This window comes from Parus major, chromosome 20 (assembly GCF_001522545.3).
Source record: "Parus major isolate Abel chromosome 20, Parus_major1.1, whole genome shotgun sequence".
Lineage (NCBI taxonomy): Eukaryota > Metazoa > Chordata > Aves > Passeriformes > Paridae > Parus > Parus major.
This window is the reverse complement of record NC_031788.1, coordinates 8,812,113-8,825,499: the sequence shown is the minus strand read 5'-3', so window position 1 is coordinate 8,825,499 and position 13,387 is coordinate 8,812,113. Positions and strand designations below refer to the sequence as shown.

The 13,387-nt window shown below is 49.0% G+C and overlaps 1 protein-coding gene across 5 annotated transcripts in view; it reads right to left on the bottom strand.

The window, feature by feature from the left end:
* Positions 1–12,585, bottom strand: part of NKAIN4 (sodium/potassium transporting ATPase interacting 4) — a 49,572-nt gene extending 36,987 nt beyond the window's left edge. The window contains exon 1 of one of the 5 annotated variants that reach the window (XR_004499961.1): positions 2,431–2,519. Coding sequence is in view for 4 of the 5 variants with exons in the window: in XM_033519128.1 (XP_033375019.1) it covers positions 2,431–2,490 (60 nt within the window). In the remaining variant the exon portion in view is untranslated. Of the gene's footprint in view, positions 1–2,430; positions 2,524–12,305 lie in introns of those variants that run through there. The other 4 variants (XM_015647251.3, XM_033519128.1, XM_033519126.1 and 1 more) reach the window with 4 other exon arrangements.
* Between the last annotated feature and the right edge of the window lie 802 nt (positions 12,586–13,387).

Below are 13,387 nucleotides of genomic sequence, written 5' to 3'. Positions count from 1 at the left end.
TGGGACTGGGGGGAGGAGGCTTCCAGGGGGGAGGGAAAATCTTCCTCATTAAAAGGGGAAAATGTGCAACGCAGAGTTTTCATCGGATGCTGCCCAGCCTCCCAATTAGGGTGGCTGGGACAAACAGTGGTGTTATTATATGTAACTGTTTATCCAGTGTCACTCAGCCATTGTTTATTTTATGAGCATAATTTATCTCCTCCGTTGTGCTACCCAATTTGTTTGCATTTTCAGTCCACTCAAGTGTCTCTCTTTCATTGTGTACATCTTTTGGCCTCCCACCAACCAACCCTCCAAGTTTCCAGGAGTGTCACACAATGGCCAGGCCCCTCCTGTGCCTCATTTTTCGCATGACATTTTTGTCCCCTTATTTCTGCACTGCCCCTGCCCCTCCCCTGCTGCAGACTCACAGCTCCTCAATGGCTCATGGTTTATTCAACAGCAAAGCTGAATTTCTCTTTTCCTTCTCTTTTTCCACTTTCCCCTCCTTTTGAAAATAGAGGCTGGTCAATAGATGCCACTCTGGCAGCTCTGGAGAACAAAGTTCTCTTGCAGCAAATCTTTGTGATCGTGTCTCCATGGGGCAAGAGTTTGGTGACCCTGTGGGGCTCAGTCCCAACCAGCAGCTCACACATGGGGCCCCCACAGACTCTTGTGGCTCCTTCAGCCATGGAAAGGGACAAACACTTGTCCTCTATTAGCTTGTGACACCAAAGCTTCATCCACAACTCTCCATGGAGGTGTGAGATGATTCCTCATCCCTGGAACAATGGCATCTTTGGTTTGCTCCTACTCCAAACTTCCTGGCCATTTTCGACCCCCAAATCCTCCCATGTTCTTGCTTGTGGGTCTGACTGCAAGGATTAGCTAAAACTGAAAAGTGCTAATCCACATTATGGAAATTCAAATCCTTGCTGCTACATTAAGTAATTTCAAGGAAGTTTAATCTGGCAGGACTCAGAGGTGACTCCAGACAGTGACAACAACATCTGGGCACCACCTCTTCCTCCAGCCTGGTGACACTGCAGCAGGAAGATGCAGCATTTTCCTCCTTATTGTAGCAGGACACTGTTTCTGATGGGTTCTGATGAGCTCTTGGCCCTGGCCTACAGCTGAGCCTGGGGTTTACTGCTTCATTCCCATTGGGTGTGCCAGGATTGGGATCCTGGGATTTCTGATAAGAAATCTGGACAGTGTCTAAGCACCAAACCCCAGAGCTCCATCTGAAATGCCCTTTGTTTAGAGGTTAGTGGCCAAAACTGGGAGTGAGGAATTGTACAGGGCCAAGGGAGGTTTTATAAGGAAAAAAAGTTGGCAGCCATGAAACCTGGGATACATCTCATGCAAGGAAAGCATCCTACAGGATACTGCGCCTCCACCTCCTGTCACTGTGAGCTGCTCCAGAAATTCATCGTACTTGAAATGATTCACTCAAGTATCCATTCAGTCTCAGTTCATGGATTGCAGAGCCTTTATTGCACACCCATATATTTAGCACTGGGATAGTTCTCAGCAGTCCTAACAGCCCTGTCATCTAAGGAATAAAACAAAGAGCCATTATTCATCACAAGGGAGACACAGTCTTTATTGTCTGAAGCCATGGCAGTTTTTCTATCACCCTATCTATTCTTTCTCACTGTCACACAACTCAGCTTTCAGCTGTCTCAGTGGCAGCCCTGGAGGCCCAAATGTTTTGTAGCTTCTCCCAGTGAAGTGCCTGGCTAATGCTGAGCTGGACTGACCCCAAGCTCACAGGAGCAGGAAGGGGAACCTTTCCAGAAAAGCTTGAGGTGGACATTCATCTCTGCTAAGTCAGGAGTAAAAGCCAGGGTTATTTAAAGACATGGGGAAGCACAGTTACACAAAGAGATGGATGGATGTGAGTTTTGGGCACTAATTATTCCCAGAAGACCTGGGGTTTGGCCCTGGCCTGATGGCAGTGCTGTGCTGGCTGTAGGACACACCAAGCTGTGCACATCACCTGTCCCAGCCTCCCTGCAGCCCTCCTAAACAGCCTCAGGGTTTTCTTGGGGGATCTGTGTCCAGCATGCAGCTGGAGGAACCAGTCTGGCTCTCTGGATATCTGGGGATTAGTACCTTGGGATCCAAGCATGAACCACCCTCCACCTGCTTAGCATCTGCCTGACTTGCTCTGTGCCTCTGGGAAAAGCAGGCCAGATTTGGGGCCACAAGACCCCCTCAGGCCAGATTTGGGGCCACAAGACCCCCTCAGGCCAGATTTGGGGCCACAAGACCCCCTCAGGCCGGATTTGGGGCCACAAGACCCCCTCAGCAGTGCAGATGAGCCTGTTAAATGCAAAGAAAGCAGCACCATTCAGAGAACCAACTACATCAGGGTCTCCTCAGGCTTCAGGAGCATTTGAGGCTGAGCCTGTGTCAGCACAAGGCGAGACAAGGAGTAGAACACACCTCTCTGAGAAGGTGCTGTGCAGGAGCTCTCACCAGATGTTTGCAGTAAGGCAAATTCATCCTTCTCTTGGATGTCTCAGCTCAAAATGAGATGGGAAACTTGGAGATCCACAATCCTAAAAAGCAACAGATATCTGAAAAAAAAATTGCACTTCCCCAGCTTTTTAATTTGTTTTAAGGTTGGCAGTCACATCTCCAAGCATCCAAGCTCACTTTTCTCCACATGCTCAGACAGCAAAGGGCACAAAACAGCCTGTGAACTCCCATCACACTTCTCCCAGCACCCGCTCTGCTCCCTGCTGAACAGCCAGCAATCTCCCAGGCTAATTAGCCAAACGGTATTCTGCACATATTTAGCATTTCTGAGTAATTAGGATAATCAGATTTCTCCCCTAATTCTGTACACCTACAATACAAGCAGGTGTATTGCCTTTCCCACAATGGCAGCACAAGCAGAGTGTTGTCTGCTGGAGCCAGGGGTGCCAGCAGCCTGTCAGAGCCCATTCCCATCTCCCACATGGAAACCTGGGATTACCAGCAGCCATGGGGAATTGGGAACTGGGTTTGTGTTGGCTAAGCAACCTGTAGTTCAGATGTTTATGCAAGTTATCTAAGTGCACAGTCCTCAAATCTGGCCAGAGATGCAGATGTTCCCTTCAGTGTCCTCCAGGGATCAGGGATGTTTTGTGCTGCAGTTGAACGGCAGGTGTTTGGCCCAGAACCTCAGAACTGTTTTGGGTTCTGGGGAGGTTCTGGGAGTCTGCCCAAGACTCAGGACTCAGGTCTTGGTCATTCTCCAGCAGGTTCATCAGCCCATGGGCCTGGTCCTTATCTCTGTGAACCTGTGAGCTGGCAACAACTTGTCTCTGGTCTGTGCCACTTCCCAGCTCTCTTGAAATGAATGACCTCAAATGAAGGTCCAAGACAGTCAGGCCAGGCCAGCTCTTTGCTGTCCTGCTGAGGTGGATCTTTGATTCAAGAGATTTTCCTCTAACCAGCTTCACTCAGTACTTCACTCTCAGAGAAGAAGAAATTTGTGTTTTTTTAAGTGCCCATACTCATGGATCATACATCCTAGTTCAAGGAGCATTTGGATGTGGTGCTTCCATGGGAGCTCTTAAAGGAGTGTCCATGATCCAGCATCTCTCAAAGAAGGAAAGGCTGCTCCCAACCCTCACAGCACAGAGTTACACTCTCCCAAGTAACTGGACCATAGCAGAAATATTAAGCAAAGACCCTGCCACGTTCCCTCCGCAAAAACACCATCCATCTGCTGAGCTTCAGGCAGGGAAGAAGTTTACTTGGAGACATTAGAGTGGAACCCAGTGTACTCTCAACTCAAAGAAGACATTTCTAACATGCAGGACAATGCTCTTGTTGTAGTAATGTAGAATAACATCCAAAATTCCTAAATATGAACAAACCTGAGTAGGGCCAGGACTTAAGATTCCTCCTGATCTCCAAGTAGGTCAACCATGCTGGTACTGAGATTGAGCTCTGGTTACCACAGAGGTAATGTTCAGGTGGAGCTGAAGACAGACAGTGACAAACTGTTAATTGTGGGGAGCCTGTTTTTCCATGATGGATGACCACAGCACTCAGAGCACACCATGCAAGGCTACACTCAATATTTTATAAGTTGTGTGTGGCTAATAAAATGCTCCATCCCCTTCTTTAGTGTCCTCTATCTCACCTTCCTGCTCAGATGAAATGGTGCTCACAGAAGAACTATCCCCAGAGAACAGCACTTGGAAAATATAAATCAGCACCAAATGCTTTAATGGGTCCAAGGCTGTTGTCAGGGTCACCACAGATACAAGACAGGTCCTGGTCCCCTGAGAAGGGTCACAGGAAGCATCTTCCCAGGTTTTGTATATTTGCTATAACTGTGTATTCATCTGAGCACCTAAATCCATTTTTTATAAGGTCTTAGGACTTCTGGAGAAATGAAACTGAGCTATCCTCTGTACTGTTCAATTCTTGTTCTTTCCTCTTAGCCCAGGAGACCAGCTGGCCAAGTGCTCCCCAAGGAAGGCCAGAGTGTGTCCTGTATCATTCTGACCTCAGGGCAGGGATGTCCCAGCTCACAGGGATGGCACAAGGACAGAGCACAGCACACCCAGCCCTCCCACCCCACTGCTGGGCACTGGGATGGCTCTGCTGCTGCAATGGGACAACCTGTGCTCCCACACCCCTGAACATCAGCACACTTCTGTGTGCTTGCTCTGCTGGTTCAAAAGAGCACGATGAGGATCCTGGTTTTCCTGAGTTTTGAGCACTGGAGGGAAAAAATGGAGGGTAAAAAAAACCCACCAAAAATAAAGAAAGGGAAGAAAGCAGATATTTTGCTAGCCAGAGAGAGCCTGGAGAGCAGGTGGGAAGCTGCCTGCAGGGCTGGCCAGTCTCTGAGAGGTGGCAAAGGAAGCTGGCACAGCAAGTTGTGATGTCTGCCCGCCTCTAGCAGGTGATGGAGACAAGCTGTTGCCACAATTCCCACAGTATATTTTCATTAGGCCCAGGCAGATGGCAGCTGAGGTCACTGCTTCCACCTCATCATCCTTTCAGCCCAAAGGTGTCAGGGAATCTGACATCTCAATTACTAAACCTGGAATCACCCAAGCAGCACCTGATGGACGATGGGGGAAAGGGCACCAGAAAAGCTGCGCTCCTGATTTCCATGAATTCTCACCTTTGAGAGAAAATCTGGGACGTGTGCTTCCCTGATAAACAACATATTTGTGTCCAACGTTCTGACACAAACGCAGCTGTGCTAAGAACGAGCCACCGACACCAGGAAAATGGCAATTAGGTCCTTGTGGAAAATAGACCAAAAGCAACCCTTGGAAAAGACATTTGATGTTAATGAGCTACAGCAAAGTCAAGGGAGGAGATATTGATCCTGCCCCAGCAGAGATCTGCTGCTCGCTCCTCCATAGTCTGTGAAGCCTCAGAACACAGAGCAAAATAAAACTTCTTTTCTTCACAAGGACTCTCAATGTGGGGCCAGGGTTTGGCTAAGGCAGGAGGAGCCAGAGCAACACCACCATTGACTTCTCTGCACTCAAGGTGAGACAATTCTGACACGCTGATGAGAACCAGCAACTCTGCTGAAACATCATCTCAGAGATTTCTGCCACGTATTTCAATCATTTCCGTTTTTCTCCTCATTGTTATTACCACCCTCTCTCCTATTATTACTTTACTACTACTGATTCTCAACTTTTTACTCCTGTTAATCCATACTTTTGTAATCCCTACTATTATCCCTGGCAAGAAGAAGGTGAAATAAGATTCTGACTCTTACCAAAGATCAATAAGCAAATGAAGCAGAGGTTGTTTATTCTTAGTCTGAAATCTCATGAACTTTAAGGTAATATTACGACTCGGGAACAATTTTGAAATATCTCAGATTCCAATTTCCACAGGGCGTTTATTCATTGAGTTTCCTTCTGCAACAAAAATATCCCAAACCACTGTGAGCAGATGAGTCACTGCAGCAAAGCACCACCCTGAGCAACACCCAAACCTGTGCTTTCCCTCTGAGGATCTTTCTCCTTAAACCCCACCATGAGTTGGGTCTGGGGGAGACGTGATGATGTCAGAGATATTTGAAAGGTGAGAACCTCCAGGGTGCACAACCCCAATATAACAAAACTACAACAAACCAGCTTCCTTTTGGGGAGACTTTTCAACATTTTTCAGAAGTGTTTTCAAGCTTCTGTAAAAGTTCAAAATATTTGGGGTTTGGCACAATAAACACCCCCATCATTTTCAGCAAACATTGCTAAATGCCAAGGTATTTTCTTCTTTCTTTGTCCAGAAATGTCATTTTTTTCCCTCCTCATGTTCTTGAGACAGGGAAGGGGTGAAGAATGTGCTGCTTTTGAGACAAAAGTTTCCACTTGGTAGAAAACTCTCTTTCCAGCAAACTGAAATGCAGAGACACAACCTGTGCAGTTGGGTGTGCTCATCACATCAACTGCAGGAGGAGTGGGGACAAAGGGAACATTAAATCACAAATTATCCCTGGTTTTCGGAGGGGTGGGGTTAACAAGAAAGAAAGGTTCAGTTCTACTGACCTCAGACCCAACGTTTTGTTAATGGGAAAGGCAGGGCTACAGCTGGGGCACTTCTGCTCACTGGATAATATGTATTTTCTTATGTGCTCAAAAAGCAATGGGTTAGTCCAAGGTTTTCCTGGAGGAAAAGAGATCACAATCTGGCCTTTGTTATCCAGTTTGTTCTCCAAGAGTTTATACTTGAGGGCCCCTGGAGCAGATTCTTGGAAGAGCTCCACTTTGCACCCCAGCCAAAATGATCTGAGTTTCCATATATTATTAGCACACAATGGAGCAACGTCAGCTCCCTTAACCCCACAGCAGCCAGAGGGAGAGGGTCCCCATCAGGGAAAATCAGCTCCTTGTCTTCTTCTACTGAGAGGAAAATGGGAAGCCAAAGGAGCAGAGAGTGACCGGGAAAAATGAGAGACACTGACAAAGACACTGTGTCAGCCGAAATAAAACCCCAGTTCTCCAAGGAGAGTTGACTTCAACACCACCCTGCCCTCAGCTGCTTCTTTGGCTTGGCTTTGGCCAAGTTTCATTCCTGGTCTGAGTGGCTTTGGTTAGAGGACACAGTTCCTGTGAGTCATCTGCAATCTCCAGCACCATCATAGGAAAGGCGGATGTGGGGAGCCCGGAGAGCTGGGCACGTCTGAAACACAGACCCTAAACTGCTCCTCCCTTGTTCTTCCCTTGTGCTGCAGAGTACTGACTCCAGCTGCTCAGGAAAATCGGGGGAAGAAAAGAAAAATCTCATACAAAAATGTAACTTTTTGTAAGGAAAGCTCCACCACTCCAAAATTAAAAATGTTTGCCAGCACAGCAAACATTTGCCAGCACATTTTTGACTTTTCGCCAAAATATTCTGGCCAAAACTTGGGAGAAAAAGTCAGGATTGCCTATGGAAAGCAGATACTTCTCATGAAAATATTCATTTAGTCAAATCCCCAGGTTTCTACTGAAAGTCAGCTTCAGTGGAAAATGCTGACGAGCTCTATTATTGGTACAGCTTTAATTTTCCTTTGTCTGGAACAGACACGGAGAAGACAGCATCTGTCAGACGCAGCCTTCAGTCTTACGTTATTATTTAGACTGGAATATTGTTCAAGGACTTCAGGATAGGTTGGAGCCATCACAGAGCTGGGTGCTGTGCACATCCACCAAAGACAGCCCTTTCCCTGGAGGGGTTAGAATTTAAGCATAAGCCATGGAGAAGATAAACAGCTGGGGAGAGCACAAGGTAATTTTGGAGGGGTCCTGAGCAGCGTGATGAGCAAAGGGACGCTGTGCTTCCCCTTGCACCTGCTCTTCCCCCCAAGGCTTTGTGCTCAGCCACACCACAGCTGTGCAGGCTCACAGCTCCCTCAGGGCAGCCTGACTCTGCCCTGGCTCCAGAGGCAGCTGCAAAGGAGAGGAGAGACAAGTTCTGCTCTCCTCTCCCAACCTCCAGCCCAAATGATTCCCAGAGAGGAGAGGAGAAAGCCAAGCAAGGCATTTCTACAGCGCCCAGACACTGCAATCCTGTGTTCTCCTTACCCTGGAGAGGGACATGCTCTGCCACCCTCCCTCTTGCAGCCCATGTGTGCTGATGGATCAAGTGACAGAATCAGAGTCACAGGGTGGTGTGGGCTGGAAGACACCTTAAAGATCATCTCATTCCAACACCCTGCCACGGGCAGGGACATCTTCACTATCCCAGGCTGTTCCTATAGCTCCATCCAACCTGGCCTTGGGCACTTCCAGGAATGGGGCACCCACAGCATCTCAAGGCCTCACCAACCTCACAGGGGAGAATTTCTTTCCAATATCCAATCTAAGCCTACGCTTTTTCAATTTAAAACTATTCCCCCTTGCTCTATCACAACACGCCCTTGTAAAAAATCCCTGTTCCAACTATTTTGACTCACACTTCATTTTTGCCCAGATCTGGCCTTTCCATGGCATCCCACTGCCAGTCTGCCACAGTCCCCTTCTGCCCTCACTTCTCATGTGCTCTGCATCATTTTATGCCTCAATCAAACCAATACAACCACTTCAAGAGAGTAGTTAGGGAAGGATCTGTGCTGGTTTCAAATAGCTTCCAGAACTGGTCACCCTCTTCTGTAAGAGATTAAAAAGGAATCACTAAGAAAGGAGCGAGGCAGAAAGATAGCACGAGGCAATAAATAAATAAATGTATAAAGTTACTTTTGGTTAGTCTCAATGTGCAGTCCCGTCCCAGGGTGCCTTGTTCAGCACTCATTTGAAGTATTAGTCACTTTTTCCATTAGAAGCTGTTATTCTAGAGGGATTTATAATGTATCTGTAAAATTGTCTCCAGGCTTTGCTTGGGATCTGAGCTCTCAATCCATGGACAGAATGTAAAGAAACTACAGTTGTTTGATTTATAGGGACAGGGCACAGGGAGCGAGGGAATTTTTCCATGCTCAGTGGAAATAAATTCACATAGTGCCTCCGGTGCACAGGCACTTACTGCTCCAGAAAATTCACCAGTTGGGTGCAATCTCACACTGGCCAAGAGGAAAGCAGCAAATCAATGATTATTTAATATCTCCCTGCCTGAGACCCAGCCCTGGTCTGTGGCTCCTCAGCAGGACCCACCCAGCCCACTGGTGGGTGTGACAGCCCCATTCCACTCAGGTTCAGAAATCCTGCCCTTGGCAAAACTTTGTCAGCTCTAATTCCTACAAGGGGCATTCCTTAACCCACTACAGAGGCTCCCTGATAGAGAACCTCATGATTTTTTTTCCTGGGGAAGCCTATGGGTCCTTTAAACTTTGCTCTTGTTTCTTAATATGCACCTGCCCAAAGGCTAGGAGGGATGAGGAAGGGCTGGTGGTCTGCTGGTGACAGCAGCTCCTACATGGCAAAGGTGTTTGGAAAAAATGAGAATGGGGAGGTGACAACCCCTTTGGGAATCACAAACCCTGGAAAAACATCCCAACACTTTGCTGATGGTCCTCCTCCATGCCATCCACTGCTGAGGATAAGCCCTTTTGCAGGGTAGCCCTGACCTCGGCCAACTTTCACCCAAACTGCTGCTGGAGGTAGGGCTGGACAGGGAAAAGGGGAAGGACTAGGGACAGAGATACACACCAGGACAGAGGGAGGGACAGCCAGAACCTTCTTGCAGCTTCCTGCAGCACCGCTCAGCAAAGCACTGAGCCTAACGTGGACGCCTCAAGGAAACAATAATCTAAAATTGGAACACGGCAAATTATTTATTCAAACTACAGCCTTCCCTCCCCCCTTGATTAGCAAACCGCTGGGGAGTCAGCCCTGATTTTCTTCAGACAGATGCAAACGCTCTCCTCCTCTCCCTGTGCCACGAGGCTCAGCCCGAGGGGGGCTGAGGAGCTCGTTGGTATTCGCATTGTGTAGCAGCTCCTTCAATTCACACGTTGTTCTGCTCTCCGGCTGGAGCACAAACTTTTTCTTTGGGAGCACACACTGCAAATGATGAATTTGTTTGTTTTCTGCCTTTTTTTTTTTTTTTTTTTCCCAGGGAAACATTTTGACTGCAGTGTGCAAACACTTTCCCACACACTCGCTCAACTACTTGCACCTAATAACAAAACAATCTATATGAAGCATTGCAACTCAGATCCCTGATTCGAGTTTTTTGGGGGGTTGTTCGTGTTTCCATTCATCATTTATATAAAAAGCCCTATGAAGCTTTGAGGAGCAGACACGAGAACAGGTTACATATCTTGGGTATGCTGCAGAACTGAAGTGGGAGATCCCAGCACCGAAATCCTCTCCCCATTTAAATCAGAGGCAAAACATCCACACGAGAGCCAGAATTTCACCCCTGGGACTTCGGCAGTGGGAGACACAGAGCTTGGCAACAAACAGGGAAGGCTGTGAAAGGTTCAAAGTATCAAATGAAGCTGAGCAGAGACATGAGAGGAACAAAGGAAGTTCACGTCACTATAATTTATTGATGATCTTGGCCTGATTGCTTCAGTGTTTTGTCTTAGCAGAGCCCACCCTGGGCAGCAGCGAGTCCTGCACGTCACTTGGCCGTGCGGATGTGGAAGTGATGTGATGATTTACAAAGTTTGCTTCATTAAATAATAAATAAATAAAAAAGCAGCATGCTGGATCTCACCCTCACCCAAGCTCTTGCTGGGAACTGGCCAGGATCTCCTGTCCCCATCCTCAAAAGAGCACAGCTCCAGAAATTCCCTCACCATAGCTCACATTTTTCCAGCTCTACCACTTCACCCAGCAAGTGCCATGGGAAATTGGTACAGCTGAGGCATCCAAACTTGCTTAAGAATGAGCCAAACTGATTCTTTTCTTCAAGGAGGAGGGTCTTAAGGAAAATAAAATGCTGGGGGTTCTTTGTCCCTGTATCTTGGATACAAGAAAACTCCCACGCTTGTCAGAAATCAGAACAGCACCAGCAGCTCATGGCTTTTTCTTTTTCTCATTCCCCCCCTTTTCTTTTCCCCCAGTGTGAGAGTGTGTGCTTAGAGCAGGATGACATAGTGATGGGTTTAAGAGACAGTGAGTGCTGAGACGCCAATTTCTAACGTAATACAGGGTACAGCTTCTTTCATATGTGATCACGGGTGAAAAATCAAAAGAAATAATCCAGGAGACTAAATACACTCCCCAGCCATTCAACTCACTCATAAATATGCTGAGCAAGACGCTTTGTGCAAGAAAACCTCATCACTTCTATTCTGTATTTTGTTTAACCATGAGTCAAATCCTCCACACTCATCTTCCGATTGTGCTAGTCTGGGTTCACAGGGGTGCATTCCCACCCTCTTTCCTTTCAATTTTAGGCTGATGGGTATAATTTCAAAACTAGCAGGTTCCCAGTGTCTCTCTCCCACCTTCCGTCCTGTGTTTGCTCCCTGGTTCTTTGCAGAAAAAGAAACGTTGTCACAGCACCCAATTCCAAAACAAAGAGTTTTAACTAACTCACCCCTTGGCACCAGCAAACTATTCAAAAGAACTTTGCAGGAAGCCTGCCCTTTCCTGCGCGCTGCTAGCACTCCAAAATAAAGCAAATTTGGGAGAAGTCAATGAAATTAAAATCCTGGATGCTGTCATTTCCTTTTTAAGGCTGGAGGAGCCCTGGAGCCCATTAGCTATTGACAAGAAGGGGACCCTCCAGATCCAGGCTGGATGCGCAGACACTCAGGGAACAACCAGACCTTTGTTTATCATCAATGCAGATGTCATAAGCACCAGGAACCCGCACCCAGCAGGGACCGACCCGTGCCCACCAGGGACCGCACTCTCCACACACTGGGAAGTTTATTCCTACAGAAATATATGCACGTCAATAGGCACATTCTATCTAAGCACTTCATCCCGAGGAGGTTTGAAATAACTCCTTCCAAGCCAGCACAAACCCCAGCAGGGTGGGATGCGGGTGACCAGGGTGGGATGCGGGCGGACCTCTCCATGAAAGAGGATGAAGGCACCGATATGTTTCGGCACGGATGAAGTTTGGTTTGCTTTGCAACATCGCCACCGAGCCGCCGGGACTCCTCTCACAGAGTAATTTTCTTCTTTTTTTCAGTTGTATTTTATAAGAACAAACTTATTAATTGAAAACTATTTTTTCCCCCCCGTTTTGTTGAGTTTTAAGCATCAGTAAATCCCCCTCGGCGCAGCAGAGCGTTCCCGAAGCGCAGCCCGACATGCCTCCACCTTGCTGCTCCGAGCCGAAGTTGCGGAGGAGCGCAGCCCTGCCCGGGGCAGCGGGCACCGAGGCGCTTTTGTTCCCGGTCCCGGGGAGCCGAACCCGCAGGTTCCCGGCGGCTCCCCCCGACCCCGAGCGCCTCCACTCACCAGCTGCAAAGTGCAGAGGAAGATGAGGGTGCAGCGGCCGGTGCAGCATCCCATGGTCCCCGAGCAGCGGGGGCAGGGCAGGGCAGTGGCCGCGGCCCCGCCGCCGCCCTGGGCTCGGCTCTGCCCGCTCCGCGCCCGCGGAGGTCGCTCGGTGTCGCTCGCTCGGTGCCGGCTGCCGGAGCCCCTCCGGGAGCCGGGGAGGAGGCGAGTGGGGCCACAGCTTAAAAGGGCAACGCTCCGGCGGCGCTGCCGTCCCGCAGGCTGGGCGGGCTGGCGGGGCGGGGGCTGCCGCCAACGCCGGGATGCGCCCCCCGGGCCCCCGCAGGCGCGCTGGGATGCTCCGGGCCCGGGCCGGCCCTCCCCCGGGAGGCGGGGGCAGCTCCGATTCCCCGGACGGGGCAGCCCCTCCTTTCTCTCTTGGCCGGACGCGGGAGTGAGCGGTCCGTGCTGGGACAGAGGGCTGTGCTGGCCAGGTGTGTGTGAGGGACACACGGGCTGTGGAGCTCGTCTCTTCTTTCACAAATGCTCCCCCGTGCAGGTGCTGCTGCGTTCACCCTGGACGTGACCAAGCCCCAAACTAACCTAAAATGCAGTGTTTTTTTCCCAAAAATTTGCCAGAGAAGGTGCACATGGAAGACAAACTCCTAAAGGGCGATAAGACATGGGTTTCATTCAAATGCACATTTGTGGGTATTTTAAAGTACACAGGCTTGAGAAGAAATCCCAGCTGACAGGGAGCAGAGGGAGGTAGGAGAGCATCGCTCTACTTCCAAAAAGTGTTTCTGTTTGAGCACCACTCGCTGTACTCTGCACCTGTAGAAAAGCAAGTCAGTCGACTTTAATTGTGAACAGCAGAGCAAACCCACAAGCTTTTCCTTGCCCGAGTCCTTCCCACTGCCTCCCCTCCCGAAGGAGAAGCAGGATCCACAAGGCACGGCTGATGCCAGCCCCGCCTGTGCACACACTGCTGGCCGGCCTCGGGAGCAGGTCACACACCACACGCCGGGATTGGGACAGACTTGCTGCTAAGCTCTGCACAACAGGATAAGAAGCTTTGGGACAGCCTCATCTGGTGACAAGGT